This window comes from Macrobrachium nipponense, chromosome 4 (assembly GCF_015104395.2).
Source record: "Macrobrachium nipponense isolate FS-2020 chromosome 4, ASM1510439v2, whole genome shotgun sequence".
Taxonomy (NCBI): Eukaryota; Metazoa; Arthropoda; class Malacostraca; order Decapoda; family Palaemonidae; genus Macrobrachium; species Macrobrachium nipponense.
The window spans coordinates 105,754,125-105,782,082 of record NC_061100.1 but is presented as its reverse complement, the minus strand read 5'-3'; the positions used below and the strand labels follow the sequence as shown (position 1 = coordinate 105,782,082).

Here is a 27,958-nt window from a genome sequence, read left to right as displayed (position 1 = left end):
ATATAGATATATATATCTATATATATATATATATATATATATATATTATATATACATGGCACCATTCAGCGTGACCTTTATATATACACTTGCATAGGTATGTAACCACTGCGTTATAATTAGATATAAAGTCATTCTATTGAAGAAGAGCTCTTGTACACTGTCTAAATAAATGCTCAGTTTGTTTATGATAAAGATACAAAAAGTATAACAATAGAGTATAAACAATGTAATAAGGCAGACGCCTAAGGAAAAAAGTCAGCGCTGCGCTATTACATCATCTCGTCTCCAAATTTCACATTAAAGAGCCAGTGTATTTTTCTGTATTTATTTATTTAGTTTTTTTTTCTTTTTTTTTCTTTTTGTACTTTAGTAGCGAAATCAGGCTTCATGCAGCATCATACTTACGCTATCTTGCACTCCCCCAAATTTACCTGCTCTTTGACATTGGTCTTACAGTATTCACAAAACATAGGAGATAACATCATAAGAATGTAAAACGCCCACTCATGCGACTTAAAAAATAAAAAACACACACACATGAAGTGTTATGAACAGAACCGAAATTTAGGAATTCATACCGATCGTTTCAAATCTACGTAGAAAAACTTAAGGTTATAGTTAATCAAAGCTTTTAAAGATAATGTTTTAATAATTTGAGAGTTAATTATGCGCTTTGCAAGACGAATAGAATTCTCTCGGATAAACTACGATTCGCCTTCGATTCATAACTTGAATAAGAAAAGGAAATGATTGCTGGAGGGAAATAAATTGCAGAAATCAATATAAAAAATAGTACATAAAACAGAACACGGATAAGTTTTGGAATAGAGAAGCGAGACTCACTCACAACGACCTGCAATACACCGTCATCTGTAGGGCACCAGATGAACATAGAAGCTGATATTGACGACTCCGTGAATTTCCGAAGAAAAGTCGACAATACAGACCTTTCACTTTAAGGGTCCTCCCTTCTGCAGGACGAATTGATCAGCTGAATTCCCTTTTCATTATTTAATCTGCCAAGTGTGAAAGTTCAAGAGCCATTGCAGGTTTCCATAGACAACAGGAATCAGCTTTCCCCCTCCTTCCTCCTTCTCTATGTACAAATTACCTCTTAGTAAATACTGAGATCATCGTCTTAAAGCTAGAACAGCAATGCGACTTCTTTTCCATCTCTGCGGGCGCTTCGTAGCTGTTCATTTATTGGAGCAAGCCGGGTTGTCGTAGGCATGGGGACTTTCTGCATTTTCCTGCAAGGATGAAGGGCAGAAAGTTATACATGTGGCGTATGGTAAAAAGCTGAAAGTGAAAGTGGTATTTTAAGCATGTCGTTACCTCAGTAATAATTTAGGTTTTGAATCTCGCTCGCTTTTACTCCGTTAGGTTCATAATGTCAAACCATTACATATATATATATATATATATATATATATATATATATATATATATATATATATATATATATATATATATATATATACTTAAAAAAACACAGGAGGCATGTGACTTCATTAAATGACCGAATACCACAGGAAAATGACATGCAGAAATCCAAGCCCTTTCGTCTTTGCTAAGACATTGTCAAGGAGCGAATATATATATATATAATATATATATATATATATATATATATATATATATATATATATATATATATATATAATTACTCAAGGATAAACATATTGGAGTAGGGAGACACGTTCTGTCTTTTATCCATTTATTAAGCGCCGATGTTTCGTTTCAGCTTGATACATCTTCCAGGCTGAAACGATTACATATCAATTGCGTATAAGTAAAAAGATACACACAATGTTTACCAACACAATAATTAAAAACCTTTAAATAAATTATGAATAAAAAGAGAAACACAGAATAACATTGAAAGGGCTAGGAGCGAAATAGAGAATAAAAAATTAATTAAAAAATGATGATAATAGGAAAAATATATAATAATGATAATAATAATAATAGAACGAACACGACACTACCCACAGCAGTAGCGTAAGGAGAATTGACACGAAAAATAAAGCAACAGGTAATTAAGACAATGACTGGTGGTTAAGAGTAGGTACAGTTAGCTTAATCATTATTGATTCAAGAGTGGTTAGTTCGTCTATATGTCGTGTTCTTCCTACAATATTAAAATGACTGGCCTCTATGTATATATATATATATATATATATATATATATATATATATATATATATATATATATATACACATATGTGTGTGTGTGTGTGTGTGCTATGTGTTTTCGTAAATACATTGTAACTCGTGAGATGATAACAAAATATAAACATTCAATTTACCTGAATCACTAAAGTGGGAATTTCAGCATTTCTGTTGGCAGGTGTTTCTACGGTAGCGCCTGGTGGCTTAATCTGATCTACCTCGGGTTTCAATGTCCTGATGGCACTGAAATCAAGGAATAAAAAGGAAAAAACCATTAGAAAAGTAAAAAAAAAAAAAAAAAGACTTATTAAAGAGAACTGGAATTATAAAATTAGGTTTAACTTCTTGGCTATTTTTGACTGTATAAAATTTCACATAATTGAAAATAATATTCTTTATGCGTCTTTCGAGAAAGTGGAATCATCCTTTCGGCTAGTGAAACACTGTTGTTATTATTATTATTATTATTATTATTATTATTATTATTATTATTATTATTATTATTATTATTATTATATCAAAACATGAGCCCTTTCATATGGAACAAACCCACAGTGGCATTGACTTGAAATTCAAACTCCAGAGAATATGCTCATTAGAAAGAAGTCACAGACGGTAATTGGAAATGCAGAAGAAGAGATCACTTATTGAAATTAACAAGTGAATAAATACATAAAAATGTAAATCAGTTATTAAAATGATTAAAAATGGAAAAAGGTCAATTAGATCCCTTATGCATTTTAGTCATTATCTTCCCTTAAGCGTCATAATGAATCATAGGATGCAAATTGGAAACTTACATAAAGATGGAAAGAATCAGAGCAGCCAAACTTGCAGAGAGCAGAAACTGGGCTCCAGCCATCGTGTACAGAGTGGAGTTGTACAACTTGAAGAAAGCGTAGCCACCAATCATTGGAACCAAAGACTGACTTGCTGACAACATCGTGCTTACACGGCCTGGAAAGAGAAATATGTATTATAGACTATAGAGTACTATGCTTACACGTCCTGGAAACAGAAATATGTCCTATAGCGTACTATGTTCACATATCCTGGACCTGGAGAGAGATAAATGTACTATAGAGTACCATGCCGACACATCCTGGAAATGGAAATATATGCTGTAGAGTACTATGCTCACACATCCTGGAAAGCGAAATATTTGCTGTAGAGACAAAGCGCAGCTGACAGAACCGTACTATGCGTCTTGCAAAGAGGAATATGTACTATAGAGTACTAGGCATTCCTGAAAGCATCCTGCTTACGCGTCATGGACTAAGGTTGGCTCTGGTGGTTGAATTCATAGAAAATTCCTATATTAGCTTATCATTAGAATAAGCTAAACAAACGGGGAAAACAAGCTTAGGTACGTAAAAGCAACTTACCCTTTTCGTTTTGAGAAACCAGTTTTGTAGCCATGGCTTTGAGACCGATGGTGATGCTGTAAGACAGGATACCGAGGGGGGGTCCAACCCAGATCAGTAAGTCGGTGTCAGTCAGGTCCAAGAGGACGTAGGTCATGTACTCGAGAAGAACCGAAATCGACGCCATGATGATCAGCCCCGTGTCAGTAATGTTGAGGTATTTCAGCAGCTTCTTCATGAGGAACATTGAACCTGAAATGACAGAGGAAAAGTCGTAGCATAGATGATTTCATTTTGTATTAGGGACATTGTCAGTAAATGCATAAAATCAAAACACGTTTTCGTGTATCTACAAGACCTTACAAAGTCATAGACAAAGTTGCTTAAGGAATTGTTTTATAAATGAGAGGCGATTGTTAATTGAATATGCCAGGAAAATATGATAACTTGAAGTGTTACAATGGACTCCTCTTGAACTTAATAGGATTTGGCAGATGTCATTCTGTTGGTTATTTATTTATTTATTATTTATTTATTTTTGCTTACCTAAAGCGGCGAAGGAGGTTCGGTAGGTGGTCCACCAGCTGTAATCTATAGATGTCCACTGCAGTGCGTTTTGTACGAACAGGTACATGTGGAATGCTGCCAGGTAGAATGATAAAAGACAAACCGTTAATCTTAAAACCAAAACTAATTAAAAAAATCGTGTTTATGTCAATCTTAAATATTTCAAATATTTCCGTAAACTGAAACTATTGATCTGTGAGATAGGATGCTAACTGCTTAGGACTTCATGGAAATTAATATATCCGACGATTCAGTACTCTAAAATAAAGGGGAAACTCATAATTACATCGGGCAATCCCTTTTATATGAATGCTAAAAAAATTTAAATATTTCAGTAAATTTAAGCTATTTTTCATATTACTTAATGGCGAACTGGTCCGATAAAAGGCAGTAATTATATCCACCCATTCAGTATTCCCAAAGAAATATGAAAGGCATAATTACATCGAGCGATCCCTTTTATAGGAATGCTAAAAAAAATTTGAATATTTGAGTTAACTTAAGCTATTTTCATATTACTTAATAATTGTGAACTAGGGCGATAAAGGCAATAATTATATCCACCGATTCAATGCTCCAAAACAGAGATCAAACTCAATTATTACATCGGGCAATCCTCCTTATCATGTTGCTAAGCAACACGCAGATGTAAACAGTGCGAAGACCTCCCTCCCTCTTCCTGAACACTGTCTGGAAGGACTCCTTGATCCTGGCCAGACAAAAGAAGTCGCCGGCGATCTGCCAGGGAGTCTTGAGCGCCGCGGAGTCGTCGGGGTTCGTGTGCTGCAGGATCCGGGGCATGGTGCAGAAGGGCCCGTGGCTCTCCTTAATCACCAGGTACAGGTAGGACACCGTGGACAGCTGACAGAAGAACATGAGTTGCAGAGTGGACTGGATCCCTCCGTAGGTGAGGAAGAGGGACACGAAGATGTTCCCGATGGGTCCGCCGATGTACCAGACGGACATGCCGATGCCGATCCGCTTGGTCCTCTCCTCCCAGGAGGTGACGTCGCTCAGGTAGGAGATGCAGAGGCTGGTGAAAGCCTGGTTGCCGCCCCCGATGGAGTCGAAGAGGGTAAAGACGTACAGCAGCCAGGTGGGCCATCCGGAATACAAGACGCTGAGCATGTACCCGCCGATCCACAGGGCGCTGCAGCTGGCTGTGATCAGCAGGGGGATCTGGAACGAAAGGGATAGGTTTCATCTTTCGAATAATAATAATAATAATAATAATAATAATAATAATAATAATAATAATAATAAGGAATCTAGAAAAACTAGAGGCTAAGTAAGCCCAGGGCTCATGCAGAAGAGTGTATCTAGAAACGGCACACATAGTAAGAAGAGTGATGGACTAAGGGAGGCAGGATGCAACCGGAACCCCACATATATTAAACCACCCCAGCGAATTGGAGGACTGATAGAGTAAAAAAAAAAAAAAAAAAAAAAAAAAAAAAAAAAGATAATAATAATAATAATAATAATCATAAGTTATATGAGGATGTACGTATATGCACGTTCCATCTAATTTTATGTAAATAAAATTGTCTGTAATATAATACATATATACATATACATATATTTATACTATATATTATATATATATATATATATATCTATATATATATATATAATATATATATCCCAAATTATTCCAAGTGCGTAAACCCTACTTTTAAAACTCTAAAACTGCCCCAGGTTTCTAACCAATCACTGTAGAAATAGTCGATTTACAAACGTCGACAGAAACCGCGTACCATAGAATCGAACAACTTCAACAAAGTCAAGTATACTAATCAAGTGACCGCGACATCTGGAGAAATAGCCACATAAAACTGCTGTACTGGCTTTTAGAGGACTGAGAATTACCTTGCGTCCGTATTTGTCACTCCAGGCTCCGAGTAGCAACATCAGGAAAGCTGGGATCAGGGAACTGATGATGCTGTTGTACATAACCACCCTTGTTACTCCCTGTTGGACCTTGGCTGATTCATTCTGGTAGTTGTGCAGGTTCGAGCAAATCTAAACGAGAGAGAGAAAAAAAGGAAAAACATGAGACAGACGAACTCTTCTGAGCGTTTCTCTTTGAGACGGTTATAAATTTGCGTAGATGGATGAAAAACAGAATATTCGGTTGAAAGAATGATGTTAACCAGATTGATTTGAAAAAGTTAAACGTATATTACAGAATATAAGCATTGTCATGGTACGCCATTTGCATTTGATATTGTTTGTATTCTCGAAATCTCCCATGCTATCGAATATCTTCACTGTCATTACTTGGCTGGTATAAGAGATGGAATTTAGATACTTTTTCTTGTAAATTACCAAAATTGGGTTTTGAATGTGTACAAAACAAATTCATTCTTCTGTGATTTTCTTGTTAAGCCAGAGAATGAATTCATGTAGATGAATGAAAGGCAGATATTCTGTTGAAAGTATTATATTAACCAAGTTTATATTAACAGTAGCATCTGTGGCTTTCTTGTTCAGCCAAAGTATGAATTCACTTAGATGAATGAAAGGTATATATTAAGCTAAAAGAATTATATTAACCAAGTTGGTGTTAACAGTAGGACTTAAAAGAATGTGGAGTTTAATCTCTGTAAATGAAAGAATTTCAGGTAAACACAAGATTTATAAATTTGTGTAGATGAACGAAAAACAGATATTCGGTTGACAGAATTATATTAAATAAGTTGATATTAGCAATAGCAGTTGAAAGAATATGGAGTTTAATCTGTAGAAATGAGTTGTTTGTTATAAAATTGTGTAAGTTAATAAAAAGAAATATTCCGTTGAAATACTTATATTAACAATGCCACCATAAAGAGAATTAATGTAAATCATATATTAACAATGCCACCATAAAGAGAATTAATGTAAATAAGAAGTATAGAAACGATTCTTCACATTCCTTCATATTCCAGAGTATATAATGGATAAATAATTTCGCTTTCCTTCACAGACCTGAGTATAATGAATAAATATTATCGCTTTCCTTCACATAATGTATAAATTATTTCGCTTTCCTTCACAGACCTGAGTATAATGAGCACTGATGTCTTGTGTTTGATAACCACCAAGTCCCGCACTGCTTGCTAAAGGAAATAGTGCAGGTTTCCATCCATCATATATATTGTTTTTTAATAACCTTAAGTAACAATTATATTGTCTAGGATACTTAACCAGCTTACTCGGGATGCAAGCAAGATTTTCCCCTCACGCATAAGTTGTAAACATTATATTCATACTTTGACATAAAAATTAAAACGTGCTAAAATCTATGGTCAAACAGAGCCTTGTTTCTCAAACGAAAATTGAAATAAAAACACTACATTTTATTAGCAATATTTTTTGTTGCTGTTTAACATGCACATTATTCATTTCTTATATTTTCATTCTAATAATTAAATCATAAATATTCGATCCTAAAATTCCTGTATCTTTAACTCGGCGCGAAACACCTTTATCAGACCTTTTTCGGCTCTGCCATAGACCTTTCTTACCCTCTCAACAAGACCAACGACAACAATAAAGTTATTTGTAAGCTTACTCCCCGAGTAAGCGAAAATATTACTGCATCTTTCAACTTTCATTAAAGGGACTCTTAAATGAACAAAGAATAAGGCAAAAATATCGCATGGAAAATATTAAAAGTCATAGATACGATAACAAGGAAGATGATATTTTCAGTATACCAGGACATATAGACAAATGATTTCCAGGAAAATAAATAAAAATCAGGGAAGCTGTCATCCCATCTGTTTTTCCATTTCCCACTTGTAATTAAATGTCAAGATATTCTGGTTTAGTATACTAAACAATATAATTGTTACTTGAGGTTATTAAAAATAATTATATATGACGGAAGGAAATTTCCGCGATATATCCTTAGCTAACAGTGCAATTGATGTTGGAAATAAACAAGACATTTTGAAACGAAAATCAGGGATAATTGACCAATAGGAACCAGCGCTCATTATGCTTAGGTCTGTGAAGGAAAGCTAAATGATTTATTTATTATATACTCAGGTCTGTGTAGGAAAGCGAAATTATCTATTTATTATACTCAGGTTTGTTAAGGAAAGCGAAATTATTTATTCATTATACTAAGGTCTGTAAACGAAAGCGAAATTATTTATTCATTATATACTCAGTTCTGTGAACGAAAGCGAAATTATTGATTCATTATATACTCAGGTCTGAAGGAAAGCGAAATTATTTATTCATTATATACTCAGGTCTGCGAAGGAAAGCAAAATTATTTATTCATTATATAATCAGGTCTGTGAAGGAAAGCGAAATAATTTATAGCGAATCAAAAGAGTTAGCGCAAATACTAAGTTCCCGGCGAGATTACTGATCCTGGATAACGAGTTTGAGCAGTTGTAATTTCTTCATATGTCTTGCAATTGGATCTTAAGGATTTGCAGTGACAGGCTTCTCCAAGAGAGAGAGAGAGAGAGAGAGAGAGAGATAACTTAAATCTAAAATAATCTTTTACTTGTAAAGAATACAGAATTACGAATTCAGAATATACCTTAGGAATAGATCCAGCAACTTGTGCTCTCACCACTTAAAAAAAATAATTGCATTCCAGCTTAGATAATAATTGCCTTCCAGCAGAATTGCTGCCAGTTTATCAAGGTAATTCCCTAATACTGAAATATTAATAGGGCCTCAGTTAGTGCACCTAAACAGAAGAAGAATAAGAATGCGTCTCTGAAATTGGTACTAATAGGGCCTCAGTTTGTATAGACATGAACAGGAAACGAAAAAGAAGGCTGGAACATGGCTTACCTCTGGGGGAAAACTAGTTGTGGACCTATGCAGCAAAAGAAAATGAAGGCTGGAAATAAAGATTTGGCTTGCCTCCAGGGAAACCTGGTTATATGGACTTACTTAAACAGAAGGCTGGAAACAATATTGGGCTTACCTCCGCGGAAAACTGGTTGTCCACCATACACACTTTAAGCGTATGGACCATTTCCATCAGCGACTGCATCGTCCAGAAGCAAAATCCATGGAAAAACATGGCAGGTTCCATGAAGTCTTCCCACCTGGACATGGTGGCCTCAAGGCAGCTCTTGCCATCTGGTCTGCGCGCCAGCTTAGCCTGGATCTGCTCCCGGCACTGAAAGATTAATTTAGAAAGAGACTTTGTCTGAGAACGAATATTATAACATAATTATTGGATCCCAAAATGAGGAATTTTATAACCAACTACTCGTCATCTGAATAGCATAGTTAGTACAGTTCTTACGCTAAGGCTTTTGCAAAGTAAAATTTTGCTCAGGTTACATTTTGAAATGAATTATATATATATATATATATATATATATATATATATATATATATATATATATATATATATATATAATATATATATATATATATATATATATAAATAACTTGATCACGAAGTATATAAGTATGTAAAACGTGATGCTATGTATAAATAAAGGTTTTTGCCACGAAGGAATATATATATATATATATATATATATATATATATATATATATATATATATATATAATATATATATATATATATATATATGAGATTCTTATACACATGTTAAAAGTTTCTAAATCTAGTGGCGTGTCTTTAATCAATAGAATGTTACATTCATACTTATGTGAGTAGTCGTACAATATATTCCAGTATTTAATACGGTATAATGCATACAGAATGTTTTTAATGCTAACATTTGTCGATGTTAAGAAGTAAATCTTTGTTTTTTTAACAGGGCAACAATGAAATCAGTGAGTTCCTTCGTGTCAACACAATAAAGAGCGAGAGATCCAAGCGCAGGTAATTCGTGCGTTTGCTGTTGGTTGTGGTGGTAAGGTAGTGGTGTCGTTGGGGTGGTGGCAGGGGAGAGGAGGGGAGGAACCTGAAACCCGTGACGTTACGGGCTCCTTTGGGATATTTTTTGTCGCCCAGAGAGTTTTAATTTTACTCTGCTATGATAGCTAGGGGAAAAAATGAGGAATTGTTCTTCACTGACCACTATACTGATCGTGTTTGTAACCAAATATGGTCTCTGACTACCTTGTACTGTTTGCAAAGGAAAGGTAATGTCCTATCAATTGAAAAATAATGGACAGCTATATAGTAATCACTACATCATGTCTTACGGCCTTGTCCAGGCGCAAAAGCCCTTGGCAGCCCAAGGCTGGTTTAACGAGTTCCTTATCTTGAGGATAAATAACTAGATTTTACCGCATTATTCTGTTATGATGACGTAAGTTGTTTCTGGGATATTTCCCGTCCCACCCCCTTTTTTAAAAAAAAAATTTCTTTTCCTCTTTTGGCTCCACGACCTCTAAAGGACTTATGGTATGTATGTGTGTTTGTGTGTCTGTGCGTGTTCGCGCGTACGAGAGCAAATGTTTGTTTGTAAAAATAGTACGTAGACCCTAAATCCAGATCTACTAGATTTTAACATTATAGAATCAGGTTAATAAATAATGCTTGTTGATGTCTTTTTTTCTTTTTTTAACCATAAGTTAACTTCCTCTCGCTTAAGTTATTAGCAAATTGGCAAGTAGGTGGAAGGGGTAGGTCTCTGTGTCTCCACGGACTTGTAAAAAAAAAAAAAAGAAAAAAACATTCATATTTTTCGGAAATTTGCTTCTAAATTGTGGACCATGAATTCACAATTGATTGTTCAAGATGCGTTGAAGATTAATACATATTTTGGCTGCACCTGTTTTTTTTTTACTCATGGAATATTCTCTCTATATAATAAGTCATCACAAGATACATATAGTTTTATTTCCAGTTTAGTTGATATAGTACGAACCTTCCCAATTTTAGTTACCTGACCAAATATTCTAATTATAACCAGCAATTATACAGAAATGTCAACTCCAAACATGTATGAGTGAATACTAGATACGCCCAAATGCGCTAATATAATATGAACAGAATCAAATTTTGCTGAATTATCGCTATTCAAAATGCTTTATTGCATTACTAATCAGAAATTAAAATACTTGATTTCATTGTTAATCAGAAATAGAAATGTTTGATTTCATTGCTGACCAAAAATAAGAATGTTTGCTTTCATTACTAATCAGAAATATTTTTTTTATTTCATTACTAATCAGAAATAGAAAAAATTTATTTCATTACTAATCAGAAATAGAAATGTTTGATTTCATTACTAATCAGAAATAAAAATGTTTGATTTCATTTCAAATCAGAAATATAAATGTTCTTATTTCATTACTAATCAGAAATAGAAATGTTTGATTTCATAACTAATCAGAACTAAAAAATTTTTATTTCATTACAAATCAAAAATATAAATGTTCTTATTTCATTACTAATCTGAAATAAAAAATGTTTGATATCATTACTAATACAAAATGGAAATGCCCGATTTCATTACTAATCAAAGTAAAACTGTTTTATTTCATCACTAATCAGAAATATGAGTTAGATTTTGTTGACAAAATATCTAATCCTGAAATAGCATAATCGGCCGTAAACATTGGTACTTATGCTCAGCGTACTTCATCTATATGTATATAGTGAAATTTTTTTTTCTTGCAGTCACTGTATTAAGTATGTATGATGTACTTCTTGAAGCCGAATGTTTAACATAAAGACCCGGTGATTATGTATTATTACGAATATACGTGCTTTTTATTACTACTATGAGATTCAGGGCTTCTGTAACACGGTTTTTTCGCAATAACTTTTTATCTATGCATTTCATAAATATAACGCTTATTCAGAATACATATTATATCTACACACAAATTTTGACTGTATTCTGCATTACGTAGGTTGAATAAATTTGGTACTTACAATGTAAAAGTGACCTTTTTTGAAGACGGGCCAACTTACTCAGCTATGATAGCTAGGGGAAAAAATGAGGAATTGTTCTTCACTGACCACTATACTGATCGTGTTTGTAACCAAATATGGTCTCTGACTACCTTGTACTGTTTGCAAAGGAAAGGTAATGTCCTATCAATTGAAAAATAATGGACAGCTATATAGTAATCACTACATCATGTCTTACGGCCTTGTCCAGGCGCAAAAGCCCTTGGCAGCCCAAGGCTGGTTTAACGAGTTCCTTATCTTGAGGATAAATAACTAGATTTTACCGCATTATTCTGTTATGATGACGTAAGTTGTTTCTGGGATATTTCCCGTCCCACCCCCTTTTAAAAAAAATTTTTCTTTTCCTCTTTTGGCTCCACGACCTCTAAAGGACTTATGGTATGTATGTGTGTTTGTGTGTCTGTGCGTGTTCGCGCGTACGAGAGCAAATGTTTGTTTGTAAAAATAGTACGTAGACCCTAAATCCAGATCTACTAGATTTTAACATTATAGAATCAGGTTAATAAATAATGCTTGTTGATGTCTTTTTTTCTTTTTTTAACCATAAGTTAACTTCCTCTCGCTTAAGTTATTAGCAAATTGGCAAGTAGGTGGAAGGGGTAGGTCTCTGTGTCTCCACGGACTTGTAAAAAAAAAAAAAAAAAAGAAAAAAACATTCATATTTTTCGGAAATTTGCTTCTAAATTGTGGACCATGAATTCACAATTGATTGTTCAAGATGCGTTGAAGATTAATACATATTTTGGCTGCACCTGTTTTTTTTTTTACTCATGGAATATTCTCTCTATATAATAAGTCATCACAAGATACATATAGTTTTATTTCCAGTTTAGTTGATATAGTACGAACCTTCCCAATTTTAGTTACCTGACCAAATATTCTAATTATAACCAGCAATTATACAGAAATGTCAACTCCAAACATGTATGAGTGAATACTAGATACGCCCAAATGCGCTAATATAATATGAACAGAATCAAATTTTGCTGAATTATCGCTATTCAAAATGCTTTATTGCATTACTAATCAGAAATTAAAATACTTGATTTCATTGTTAATCAGAAATAGAAATGTTTGATTTCATTGCTGACCAAAAATAAGAATGTTTGCTTTCATTACTAATCAGAAATATTTATTTCATTATTCTAATCAGAAATATTTATTTTTTCATACTAATCAGAAATAGAAAAAATTTATTTCATTACTAATCAGAAATAGAAATGTTGATTTCATTACTAATCAGAAATATGTTTGATTTGTGATTCATTTCAAAATCAGAAATATAAATGTTCTTATTTCATTACTAATCAGAAATAGAAATGTTTGATTTCATTACTAATCAGAACTAAAATTTTTTTATTTCATTACAAATCAAAAATATAAATGTTCTTATTTCATTACTAATCTGAAATAAAAAATGTTTGATATCATTACTAATACAAAATGGAAATGCCCGATTTCATTACTAATCAAAGTAAAACTGTTTTATTTCATCACTAATCAGAAATATGAGTTAGATTTTGTTGACAAAATATCTAATCCTGAAATAGCATAATCGGCCGTAAACATTGGTACTTATGCTCAGCGTACTTCATCTATATGTATATAGTGAAATTTTTTTTTCTTGCAGTCACTGTATTAAGTATGTATGATGTACTTCTTGAAGCCGAATGTTTAACATAAAGACCCGGTGATTATGTATTATTACGAATATACGTGCTTTTTATTACTACTATGAGATTCAGGGCTTCTGTAACACGGTTTTTTCGCAATAACTTTTTATCTATGCATTTCATAAATATAACGCTTATTCAGAATACATATTATATCTACACACAAATTTTGACTGTATTCTGCATTACGTAGGTTGAATAAATTTGGTACTTACAATGTAAAAGTGACCTTTTTTGAAGACGGGCCAACTTACTCAGAGAAAAGGTTTCGAACGCACTCGGTACGTAACTTATGACAGCATTTCTTCCCTCTTTCTCGATGGGTGATTGGCTATACGTAATGAAGGCTAAACCTCTGGCAACAATGACATACAAATTTAAATACAAGCAAAGCAGTGCACCTTTATGAACACTGGAACTTCTCCACTGATAATTGTCATAATGAACAAACCAACAAAATATGTTAATAAATACAAAAACACTTCGATTATTAGTCTAACTCACAAAATAGGTTTCCTAAGAAATTACAGTCTACTTTATAGGTCACAATCAGATTGACAAGATGTAGGGAATAGTTGGTAACTTTCAAAAACATAGTACACAAGCTTGATTTGATAACTGCTATATCCAATGTCAAGCAATTTTTATTTATTGGCTATCTACCTATTTACTGAGAAAAAAAAAAAAGCCGGTACCGTATATTGGCTTTAAACCTTCACCAATAATTATCGTCAGAATGATGACTTCATGAGGCTCCACCCACTTTCGCCTCGTTATAATTAAGGATAACACTGAAGGCTACCATGGGCACTGTTGGATTAGAAAATTTAACATCTGTTTATAAAAACTAATTTCTCGAGTAGTTGTAAGAAGTGCTAAATGATCCTCAAGGATCCCAGCAGTTGGCCTAAACGTTTAATTCATGTATATTACTGCTATACTGTTGCGGCACTAATGCTACAGTAGTATTACTACGCTAGCACTGATACCCCACCCACATCTATGTACCGTTCCGCCATTCATAAAGTCTTTGGGTTTCAGAGCCGATGGAGTTTCTGTTTGGTGGATGGGCGGGGCAACATTTCGTCAAAATGTGTTTGTTTACCTTGTTTACGTAATGAATGTTTTTCGACTCTTGGCTCGTAATCATTGGCCATGGCGTCGGCTAGATCATTTTTACTCTAAAAAATCTATTTTCCTGATTTCCTGACATTAATTCTAAACCTTACGAGAGCGTCGCCGACGATGAATGTAAGACGACAATATCCTAAACAGATTACAAGAAAAAAAAACTAAAATAGTTGATTAGCAAACGATACTCGTAAGCCACTTGTGTCAAAATACATACGCCCAAATCAGTTGATTTATATGTGAACACATTCACCTAAGTAATACGGTCCCTGTTTATAAAAAAAATATAACTGATATATATATATATACACACACACACACACATATATATATATATATATATATATATATATATATATATATATATATATATATATATATATATATATATATATATATATATATATATATATATATATATATACATATATATATACATATATATATATACTATATATATATATATATATATATATATATTATATATACATACACACACACACACACACATATATATATAGCTTTTGTTTTTTTGTTTTTTGTTTTTTGTTTTACAGAAATTTACTAAAAGACGAAAGATTCTGAGCGGTTGGAGCGTATTAATACGGCCAGTTTCGAAAATGTGGCAAACTATGTCACGAACTTTATATTGATTGTGGGAGTTTGACTAGTCTACTTTGCATTTTTTTTCTTTACAGAAAATTTTGAAAACTAGTTCCGTATGACTGATCGTTTCTGTACAACGTATTGCAATGCAATACTCAACAATGCCGCAAAGAATGACTTCAATAGCTTCATTTATTAATTACTTTTTATTAATAACGGTAAAACACAGTAAAACGCGTAAAATGCATAACGAACGTTTATCGGCAATGCGTCTTGCACATTTTATCTTCTTATATTTTTGTCGTTCTTCAATTAAATGATATTTTGTTTTGCAATACGATCGTTTGTGTGTGTGTGTTCGTACGTCGGTGTTATTATGTCCGACTGGAAGGCCGATGCTTTAAGCTCATTGACGTTGTTCTAGAATTTCCCAAATTCCCAGCAAGCGACCTTCCGCCCCCCCCACACCCCCAGGACCTGAATGCTTGTTGTAACTGGGTGTAATGGACGCTTCATATAGTAGCAATTTAACCTCTTTAGGTGGTAAAAAGTCACGTAAGCAACGACATGTTAAAAAAAAAGGGAAAAAAATCATTTTACCGACAAAAACGCGAAAACCCCTACTCTACCTCCATTCTCTTTTGTTGTTTTTTTTTTTCTTTTCTTTAATTCTGTTATGACATGAGGAATTAGGAAATCATTTATTGAATAACTTGAAGGATATGTCTTTATGCATATTATTCATAACATTGCATCATAATTGAAAATGGAATTAAAGAAAAGAACAAAAAAAACAAAAGAGAATGGAGGTAGGGTAGGCGCTTTCGCGTTTTTGTCGGTAAAATTATTTTTTAACATGTCGACGCTTACATGACTTTCTATCACCTAAGTAGGTTAAATTGCTAATAAAATGCATCCATTAAACCCTGGGGGTGGGGGGGACGGAAGGGTGCTGGAAATTTGGGAAATTCTAGAACGACGTCAATGAGCTTAAAGCATCGGCATTCCAGCTGGCCATAATAAAACGGACGTACGAACACACGAACGATCGTATTGAAAACAAAATATAATTTAATTGAACAACGACAAAAATCTAGCAGGTAAATGTACAAGACGCATTGCCGATAAACGTTCGTTATGCATTTTACGCGTCTTACTATGATTTACGGTTATTAGTCAAAGAGATTAATAAATTAAGCTGTTGGGGACATTCTTTGCGGCATTGTTGAGTATTGCATTGCAACACTGTATAGAAACGGTTAATCATACGGAACTGGTTTTCAAAATATTCTATAAAAAAAACTTCAAAGTAGACTTTAATCAAACTTCCACAATTAACATAAAGTTCGTGACATAGTTTGCCACATTTTCAAAACTCGCCGTATTAATACGCTCCATTCTTCATTAGCCTTTTAGTTGAATATACCACCCGCTCAGAATCTTACGTTTTTTTGGTAAATTTCTGTAAAAAAAATAAATAAAACAAACGTAAAACTGGTATTTGCAAACTGCGTTCAAGATCAGAATTATTCACCCGTAGATGCTTTGAATACTGTGAAATTGTCAGGTAAATCCGTCGGTGCCGAGATACAGTTAAAACTGCTTAGCACAGGTTTCCATATACATATTTAACGCTGCCAAAGTTATTTAAATAACACAATGGGTACTAGTTGAGCTGATAACTAAGGGGACATTTGTAAACTTATTATTATTACTATTATTATTATTATTATTATTATTATTATTCAGGTGATGAACACTGTTCCATTGCTCCATATGAAAAGGGTTCATCTCCTGAATAATAATAATAAAAATAATAATAATAATAAAAGTGTCCCCTAGTTATCATGTCAACTAGTACCCAGTGGGTATGTTAAATTAAATATGGCAGCGTTAAATATGTAGTTAGAGACCTGTTTAAGCGACGTTCGTTATATCTTTCGGTGTTTGGTGGTAAATGTATGTTAAAAAAATAGCAAAACCAAAGGACAAAAAAAAAACTGATATTTGCAAATTATGTTCAAGATTAGAATTATTCACTCGTAGGAGATGCTTTGACTACTGTGATATTGTGAGGTAAATATGAGTTATCCGTATATCAGGCCTATAATAGCCAATTAAGACCTTCTTCAATTATTACTTTATAGCTACGATTTTTTTGTTTTTTTTGCTTATTTTATGCATATATTTGTTACTTTTTAAGCTTAAACCTCTCCGGCATATACATTAATATACTATATATATATATATATATATATATATATATTATATATATATATATATTATATATAGTATATATATATATATATATATATATATATATATATATATATATATATATATATATATATATATATATATGCCGGAGAGGTATATATATATATCCTATATATAATATATAATATATATATATATATATATATATATAATATATTATATATATATATATATATATATGTATATATATATATAATTATATATATGCCGGGAAAGTTTAGATAATATATATATATATATATATATATATATATATATATATATATATATATATATATATATATATATATAAATATATATATACATCTGAATAATGATAATAATAATAATAATAATAATAATAATGTCCGATACAGCAGGATCAGGGTATCAAGACAAGCGCTAAAACATGGCCGGCCATCCTTACATACTTCTTGAGTGATACCCACGTGAACCGAATATTAGAATGAAATAGTATTATCTGATAATAAATGATAATAAAATTATATTTTTATTCAAGAATTAGTGCTTATCAGTTCTGATTGCCTGTCGCTACCGCAATATATTTTGTATATCGAGAAAAAAATATGATTATTTATGAAGATTGTGTTTTATGGACCTTGTCTCCATAATTCACCTATGCATTACAGTAAAAGACATCCACGATTTCTTTTTTTTTTTAGAAATAGTATTTAATTTAATGTCCTCAGCAATTTTATTTCTATCGCGTCTTATATATAAACCGAAAACCGATAAAGAATTGTGGCATAGTTTTTGACCTGCCCTGCCGAACCTCAGTGACTTAAGTAAGACACGTGGTCTTCATATGGGCATTTATAAAGAGGTCAGAGGTCATTCAATGAAATACCCTTTGGCGACCACGCGTCGTAGACGCTAAGATTTGGCTGCGCGGGCGAAGAATCATGCCACATCTTTGTGAAAATTTCATAGCAATGGTCTATATAGATTGCAGATTAACATAAAAACAAAGAAATGCTGTAAATGCTATTTCCAAAAATAAGCGTAAAAAAAAACACTTTTCATATCGAAGCTTCAAATACATAAAAATAATTCATGGTATACCCAATCAGCTCCTTCATAGATACTTAGGTTCTGAACCCCACGTTACTATAGTCAAACCAATTTACGAGCGGACTCCGAGCCCATTTGCGACGTTGCCAGATCCTTGTGACCATTTTAATCCACACCTGGTTTGACCTCTTTAATCGATGGGCAGACTAATATAAAGGGAAAGGGTAGTTATCCCAGATTTGAATGGTTAAAGTAGATAATCCTTTAATTTGGTACTGTCCCTCTAAATTGTTTCCTTAGTTATTTTTATTTTGTAAACCAATTTCATGCAGCACTTTACGAAATGATTCCTTGTAACCCCTAAACCCAATATTTTCCTAAACTTGTAAAACTTTGTTTATCTTTGGAATTTCTTTCCTTGCATAAAAAGCCAGTACAGTTCGCCGTATAATGCATCGATCAAAATCCTCCACATTTGTTACGGTTTTTTTATCTTTTTGTTTTCTTTTCCCTAAAAACCATTATCTTTGATACCCCTTTTAATCCGTGAGTCTGACATTGTCTCCTGGGAGCCATATACTTTTGGTTGATCCCTATTGCCTCGACTTTCCTTAGAAAATCTGTCCATTCTGCTTAGTCTGTTTTTCATATAGGCCAACTGGGCTTCCGCACTTTTAATTTTACTTGTTTTGTGTTAATTTGCCTACATGTATTTGTAAATTCTAAGCTCGCAGAAGCTCTCCCATTTGTTGATACTTGTGTGTGTGTGTGTGTGTGTATACATCGAGCTATAAATGCTCTACCTCGGAATTAATATATTTTCATATATTTTAATCGAAGGGGAATTTTTCAGTCGATAAAAAATTCCCCTTCGATTAACATAAAAGAAAATATATCAATTCCGAGTTAGAGTGAATTAGATATCAAAGGACTTTTGTAGCTTGATGTATGTATATGAATCACGGTAATGCGATATGACAGAGAGAGAGAGAGAGAGAGAGAGAGAGAGAGAGAGAGAGAGAGAGAGCGAGAGCGTGGCATAAAAATGCTATTTCATTTATTATCTATATATATAATATAGTCCCTCGTTTCGTTCCATTAAGAGTATTCATAACATTTTTCTACTCTTTTATTCTTTTTTTTCTATACAGACTTAGTTCCCGCTTTGCCATCTACTTGGAATACTTAATTGTTTTGATTTTTGATCATCAAAATACAAAATTCATTTGCATGAACACCAAACACGAGGAAAAATATCTATTTGTGTTTTAGAGTCTTCATAAGGGGTTGTCAAAGCAAATAGATGATTATTTGGGTCACGAATATCATATAGTGATGATAATTATAGACAAGAATGCCAAGACTATATATATATATATATATATATATATATATATATATATATATATATATATATATATATATATATATATATTACTGCTCGTTTCATAGACAAACATTTTAAGGAACAATTCTTCATTTACATTTTAAGGAACAATTCTTCATTTATATAAGTAAATAAATTTTGGGATCTGGGGAAAAAATATTTTTATTAAGAATGGTACCAGCCCAGTATGAAGGACGAATAAGCCCTGAAGTCAGAGCTGGAAAATATTTTTGCCTGGTGTAAGAAGAAACGTGTTGTTTTTTTTGTTGTTGTTAAAAGCTAGAAAAATTACGAGGGCGTTTAGTAATCGGCAAAAATGAATCAGAAACCAATTACATTTGCGTTGTATAACTTAAGCTGCCTTCATATACCTTACGACATGAGTGAGAATATTTGACTTGGCATCGCAGGTCAGTGAGGTCACCGCCGATGCCCTACCGTTTTCGCCATCGAGGAACCGATAGGGTATAATGTCTATTATAGTCTATCATGATAGCACCCAAAAACACAAGAAGTTGCTGAAAACAATATAATCTTATTTCCGAAAACAGTAATGATATCGAAGTTTCCGAAAATTAGAGAAAAAAAATATTCACACAAATATCTTTATAGGTTTTAAGCTATTTTGATAACATGAAATAAAAAAAAAATGCTGGAAACATTGCTCTAACTATCATTTCTAAAACTAAGGGTAAAAACTATTCATATCGGTTTCCGAAAATCTTCTGGTCATAGATGAGTCACGTGGTAATTTGGCCCTTTTTTTCATATTATCACAAAATAAAAACAGCCGAATAACGTATTTTAGAGTTTAAAGACCATATTATTCATGTATTCGTCTCGATGTACCAAAATGTATTGAAAGACCTGATACGCGCTAATTTTTGACTAAAATAATCATTCTTTCTACTGAACAGTATTTTTATTTCGATATAAAAATACGACACAAGAAGCGTGCGGGCATGAGTAGCGAATCCAGGTAAAACTACTGCAGGAAAAGGTCACATAAAAACATAAAAAAAAAAGTCACGTTAATATTTCTTAAGGTATTGAACCCCAAGGGTGAATTTAAAACCTTTATGTATCTATGTATCCACCTTTTCAGAGGCGTCTGTGGATTACCGTGAAAACTTAAAAGAGAAAAGACTGTTAGTTTCATAAAGATAAAGACCTCGAGAGTATTGTGAATTTTTCTCTATGACTTTATTACCGGTCGTCAAAATCAAAGGGACTCTTTTCCCCGTGACTTTTTTCTTGTGACTTTATTACCGATCGCCATAAATCAAAGTGACTTTTTTTCCCTATGGTCTTATTTTCCTAGCCAAAATTGTGACTTTTTTTCTTTTTTCCTGTGACTTTATTACCAATCGCCATAAATCAGTGACTTTTTTTTCCCTGCGGACTCATTTTCCTAGCCAAAATTTTTACTTTTTTCTTTGTTTTCTCCTGTGACTTTCTTACCGTCACCTAAGTAGCCCGGCCAGTTAGGTTGGGTTAGATTATGTTAAAATTCACGAAGTTAATATGGGTGTGGGGAACAAATCTTCAAGAATATTGAATGGTTAGTTTTCGAAATATGGCGTCACGCTTTTTGCGTACATGGAAAGGTCGACTCGCTATACACGGTTACACCCTGGGTAAAAAAAAGCAGATCGGACATGCTCCAGCGTGTATCTTAATAGCCTGACGGGGGTTTATCAGGTCAATTGTTTTGTCCACAATCGCCTCCCAAAATGACAGACGACCTCAAACAAAACCATAAACAGGGGATTAGACGTCGAGGGAAAGATCTAATAGGTCTAAGACGCTACTCTACCTGGCCACACCCTAGTGACCTTATTATTATGATATAGGATGTTTGATACACCATGGTTCTTGTGTTAAAAAAGAAAAATTACAGTTATTTATAAATGTAATAATAATGTTCTATCCATTTTAGGTTGTAGTATATATATATATGATATATATATATATATATATATATATATATATATATATATATATATATATATATATGACTGGTAAAAGTGTTCTGTAACAACAGAATTCCATCTAATATGGGCTCCTTTTATTAGATATATATATATATATATATATATATATATATATATATATATATATATATTATATATATATCACATGCACGTATATAAGGAACGTTACAAAATATCCTAGAAAAGTAACCAGAGTTATTTCAACTCATATCTCGGTAACGGAGAGAAAATAGAGTTAACAAATACATATTTACACTATTTACACTCATATTTACAAATTTATAGTTATATTGATTATAGTGGAATGAAATGGGGTAGTAACTAGGTGGTAAGAAAAATCAAGGGTACAGAATCATATACAAACAATACCGCCTACGAGATGCTTCTTCCATTGTTTCCATACAATAGCGCCATTGGGTAGCCTAGCTGGTGACTTTGCCACGAGTTAACCTTATGAATGACCTAGGCAGGAGCTGCCCTGTAACCCAGCGCTTGATGCAAGGGCATCACTAAGTTAAATATAATTCTTTTAAGGTAACAAGCTTTTAATTAAGGGAGGCCTATCGTATGTTTTGCATAGAAAATGGAATGTTCGACTTCATTTTAGAAAACGGGAAAAATAGGTAACTGAAGGATTTCCGTCGCGTCGTCTCTTATTCCCACACGCTACTTGTTGTAAGAAAAGAAAAAAAACGAGTGAAAGGTGAGGCACAATGATAGAAAATGATACGTTTATCGAATCACGGCTTTCAATAATTGACCAGGGACATCATATTAATGAATAAATGACGTTACTTTAGACGAGTGAGACTAATTTACGAAAGATATCCTCTTTCATCAGCCAGGTTAAAAACGACAGGTATTATTTTTGAGTTAGCTGGTATATGACGTATGAATAATCCCTTGAGAACCTTCACTCCATGACGTCAGTTAGCCGTGGAAACAGTTTACATGACGCATGGAAAGAAAAACAATGCCAGTAACGCTTTCCTGATAAAAAAAAAATTAAGACTGAAATTTGGTAGTACAACGATAAAACGAACAATCTGGTTCACTTAAGACTAAAAATAATTGGCATGCACTAGTCATTGAAATACTCTGATATCTTATCTCATAGCAATGAACTTTTCTGAAGGTCTGGACAAGGCTTTAAATGATCTATAGGAGAGGCAGTTGAAATGAAGAATTAAGACACACTACGCAAAAGATGGCCGTCTAGACGTAAGATGAAAATGAAACAGTATCGTATCATGGACCAAAAGTTATCTACTTCAAAATAAAGAATTCTTATTAGTTGATGTTGACGTGATACTCAGACAGACTATTACGTGAGCTAGGCATGCATAATATGTTCAAAACTTTATTGTTAAGACTAAAATCCAGTCACTCCATAAGACATTGAAAAAGGGAAACCTTTAATAGGCCTATAAAGACAGTAATATCTCCTCTCCATTCAAAAACGGGAAAACTTATAACAGGCCTATAACGACTGCAATATCCCCTCTCCTTTCAAAAAGCTATAATAATTCCCCCTCGTCATTGAAAAAGCGAAAACTATAGGCCTAAAACGACAATAATTTCCCCTCGCCATTAAAAAAACGAAAAAATAGGCCTATAACGACAATAATTCCCCTTCTCCATTCAAAAAACTGTAATAGGCCTATAACGACAATAATTCCCCTTCGCCATTCAAAAAGCGAAAACTATAGGCCTATAATGACAATAATTCCCCCTCGCCATTCAAAAAAGCTAAAAATATAGGCCTATAACGACAATGATTCACCCTCGTCATTTAAAAACCGAAAAATATAAGGCCTACAACGACAATAATTCCCCTTTGCCATTCAAAAAGCGAGAAATATAGGCCTATAATGCCAATAATTCACCGTCGTCATTTAAAAACCGAAAAATATAAGGCCTGTAATGACAATAATTCCCGTTTACCATTCAAAAAGCGAAAACTATAGGCCTATAATGCCAATAATTCACCCTCGCCATTCAAAAAGCTGCAAATATAGGCCTATAACGCCAATAATTCACCCTCGTCATTTAAAAACCGAAAAATATAAGGCCTATAATGACAATAATTCCCCTTTAACATTCAAAAAGCGAAAAATATAGGCCTATAATGACAATCATTCACCCTCGTCATTCAAAAAAACGAAAAATATAGGTCTATAATGATAATCATTCACCCTCGCCATTCAAAAAGCGAAAAATTTAGGCCTATAACGACAATAATTCCCCTTTGCCATTCAAAAACCGAAAAATATAGACCTATAGCGACAATGATCCCTCCTCCCCATTCAGAAAGCCAACCTAGGCCTATTACGACAACAACTCCACGAGTCACTCACCTTCCTGATAACACTTTGCTGAACTCCGCCGGTTTTAGCTTCGCCAGACTGACCAGGAGGAGCCACAGTCTCAGTTTCAGCCCCGTCTTCAGGCTTCGCGATGGCGGCTGCGGCCGAAGTACTAGTCGCTTCCATATCGTTTAGCCAGAGCACTTGGAATGCCTCAAATTCGCCCAAAACGCCCCTTTTTATAGACACCCCGCCGGTAGGCCGAGCCGGCCTCTGATTGGCCCGCAGCAACGAGAAAGATATTGGGCAGCCCCCCTCCCCCTCCGAGTTAATGAATGATTCGTCGCCCGTGCCCAAATCTCGCCCCTGATTGGCTCCGCTTGACCTACGTGGGGGTTTGGGTAGGGGGGGGGTTAGGGTTGGTAAGGTGTGGATGAAATGGGGGTTTGGAGTTGGGGGGAGGGAAGGAGGGAAGGAGGAGGGAATTTGGGCCTACTGAGAATCATCCCTCTGGACTTTCTCTCACTTTTTTTTCTTCTTTTTTTTTTTTTTTTTTTTTTTTTGCCCGAGAAGCGAGTGTCCTTCAGTTTTTTAAATGTCTAGTTTATCAATTTATCTTTTAGAATAAAAATGAACTTTGAATATATATATATATATATATATATATATATATATATATATATATATATATATATATATATATATATATACTATATATATATATGTATATATATATATTCAAAGTTCATTTTTTTTCTAAAAGATATATATATATATATATATATATATATATATGTATATACATATATATATATATATATATATATATATATATATGGTTAGCAATTTTGCAGTAGCATATATATATATATATATATATATATATATATATCTATCTATATATATATTATATATATATATATATATATGTGTGTGTGTGTGTGTGTGTGTGTGTGTGTATGTGCTACTGTAAAATTAAAAACCATATCTACTACATTTATCTTGTCTAGTAATGCATATGCAATAAAAAACAAGAAAAAAAACATACATTTTGCCTCAGGGGATACATCTAGTAATGAAATGATATATAAGAACGACTCAACAATAGAATTTAGATTTTAGTGCCATTTACTCTATTAATTAATTACAAGGACGACGCCTAAAAGCAAAGAGCGAAGGTCTAAAAAACTAAATGGACTCGCATATACTACTGCGGTATGCTTCATAGAATTGCGTTATCTCAAACGTCATTGGACTCTATGGCGTTGGGTTTACTTATCGTAAAGAAGAAAAAAAAAAGTTTTAAGTTTTAGACCCACGAAAAATAAAATGCATCACCAGTAGGAACACTGTGTAAAAGCAAGTTATATATAAATGAAGATTCTTAGGTGGAAATAAAGGCATTATTGCAGACGTCACAGATAGTTTTGTAAATATGGCATTTCGTATATATAAGTCAAAATACTTACGTTAGAATGAAGGCATTATCGCAGAAAACCAGTTGAGAAAAAGGTCAACCACAACGTTTCCTTATAATAAAGTATATTGTTTATAAAAATAAGATGCTTTCAGATTTTTGCACTACAGTACCAAAGTAAAAAAAAAACATTTAGCTAATAATGAGAGTGCAATTGGAATTTCCTAGCCAAAAAGTCATCCAAGGTATTGATTGAATTCTATTTATTTATTCATTTGTTGTCATATTGACCAGTCAGTATTCATCATAAGGCGTGATCTAACCTCCAGCTTACTTGGGGCGCGTGCTAAACCCTGAAGCCAGATAGCACCTTGTTTCACCAACGAAAATTAAAATAGATACGGTGTATTTTATTAAAAATTATGTTCTGTACTGTTTAACATGCACATTATTTATTTTTTTTACATTTTCATTCTGATAAATAAAATCATAAATATCCTTTCCTAAAATTCCTGTATCTTTAACTCAATGCGAAACACCTTTTTCAGAGCTATTTTAGGCTTTTACTTAGTGCTTTCCTACCGCCCCCCCCACCCCACAAGAACAACAACAGCAACAATAAAGTAACCTTACTCCCCGAGTAAGCGAAAAGATAAACAATTCCATTTCATCTTACTTTGTAAGAAAATGTATAGGGTGAGGTTGACCATATTTTGATAAAATAATCTAACACTGCTGTTTTAAACTATTTCCACAGTCGGCACAAATTGTATTCGCCAGAAAATGCTACATTATGAACTTTAATGAACGGGATTAATCTTACAGTATTTGAGATCTATACCACTAAATATCAATCTATAGCAATATTCTCAGTGGCATGAGACCATGGATTAAAAAAAAAAGAAAAAATAAAGTGACATTCTGAATAGAACATCAATTTTATTTTTCTATGATTCTATCAATTGTCAAATAGCTACATGTACCGTGGTCAACACCCTTTTCAACAATTTGGCAAATATTTTTGTAATTCTACAGCACTGGTAAAAAAAAAAATAGAAGAAAAAAAAAGAAACAGATTGGTCCCCAGTAAAGTCTATCCCCATTTCAAATCCCGAACCTCATTACAAACACAAATCACATATAATCTTGATGCGTATGACAATCTAACCGCATCTAAAGAGGTCCTCTTAATTATAGAAATGAATTTTAAAAGGACCCCAGATTTACAATGGTCTGCTTCACCAGAAACGTACAGATTCGTATTCGATAACCGCTATGCCATCTTCACTTCCTGATTCCCTTTGTAGACTTTTAACGTTTGTTTAATGAATCTACAAAGTTTGATGACGTCTGTCGTTGACGTAAATCCGAACTTCAAGTTTTTTTAAAGGAAAATTTCTCAGATTTTGTAATCGTGCGTCAATGGTAGACATCGGTCCCCTGTAAAGTCTAGTCGCATGTCAATTGCCGAATCTTATTAGGATTATAAACCCCATAATTCTGTACGAGATTTACGAAGGAATCAGCGGGATAAGGAAGATAATGGAAAATGATAAGGAGGAACGCTTTGCTGAAGGTGTAACTGCGATAATAGACAGTAAAGAGAAACTACAGAAGATGGTGAAAGCTTTGAGCGCCTCCTTGCTCGTCTACAGAGAGACATTGACCTTAGAACGATCAGATTTATGTATCACGTGTTCGTCAGGATGAATGAGTTACAAGGATTAGGACGTCTCAGAGACTTAATAGTCCAGCCGAGGAGACATCGTAGCGTAAATAGTAGACAATGGAGCAGAATAAGGTATCATTCAATCCGAACTCCCTTTATAAATAGAAGATTGCTTTGGACTGTATTTTGACATTTAATTCTCACTCTTACATGATCTTAATTAGATCTATGAACTATGCGCATTTAGCCTCGTAATTATTATGGTCGGAGGTGAATTGATGTCTCTTTTCAAACAGTAGTAATTAGTACGTTTTTCAATGAAGACATCGCGGTACTGCTTTCAGAGATGGGGGTTATATTATATTATGTATGCTTTGATATATATATATATATATATATTACAATATATAATATTATAATATAATATATATGTGGTGATGTGTGTGTGTGTGTGTGTGTGTGTATGCGTGTGCTTATGTTGTTTTAGGGGGGGGGGGGTGTAAAGCGAAAACTACTT

At 33.4% G+C, this 27,958-nt stretch overlaps 1 protein-coding gene across 1 annotated transcript; it reads right to left on the bottom strand.

Moving 5' to 3' along the window:
• Positions 1-65: 65 nt before the first annotated feature.
• LOC135211697 (proton-coupled folate transporter-like) lies at positions 66-24,574 on the bottom strand. Its single transcript, XM_064244949.1, has 9 exons — positions 24,407-24,574; positions 9,046-9,243; positions 5,976-6,128; positions 4,712-5,285; positions 4,086-4,181; positions 3,561-3,791; positions 2,976-3,132; positions 2,313-2,418; positions 66-1,253 (listed from the first exon to the last, which is right to left on the bottom strand). The coding sequence occupies exons 1-9, from the start codon at positions 24,539-24,541 to the stop codon at positions 1,200-1,202; spliced, it is 1,704 nt and encodes a 567-aa protein (XP_064101019.1). The 5' UTR covers positions 24,542-24,574; the 3' UTR covers positions 66-1,199.
• Positions 24,575-27,958: the final 3,384 nt, after the last annotated feature.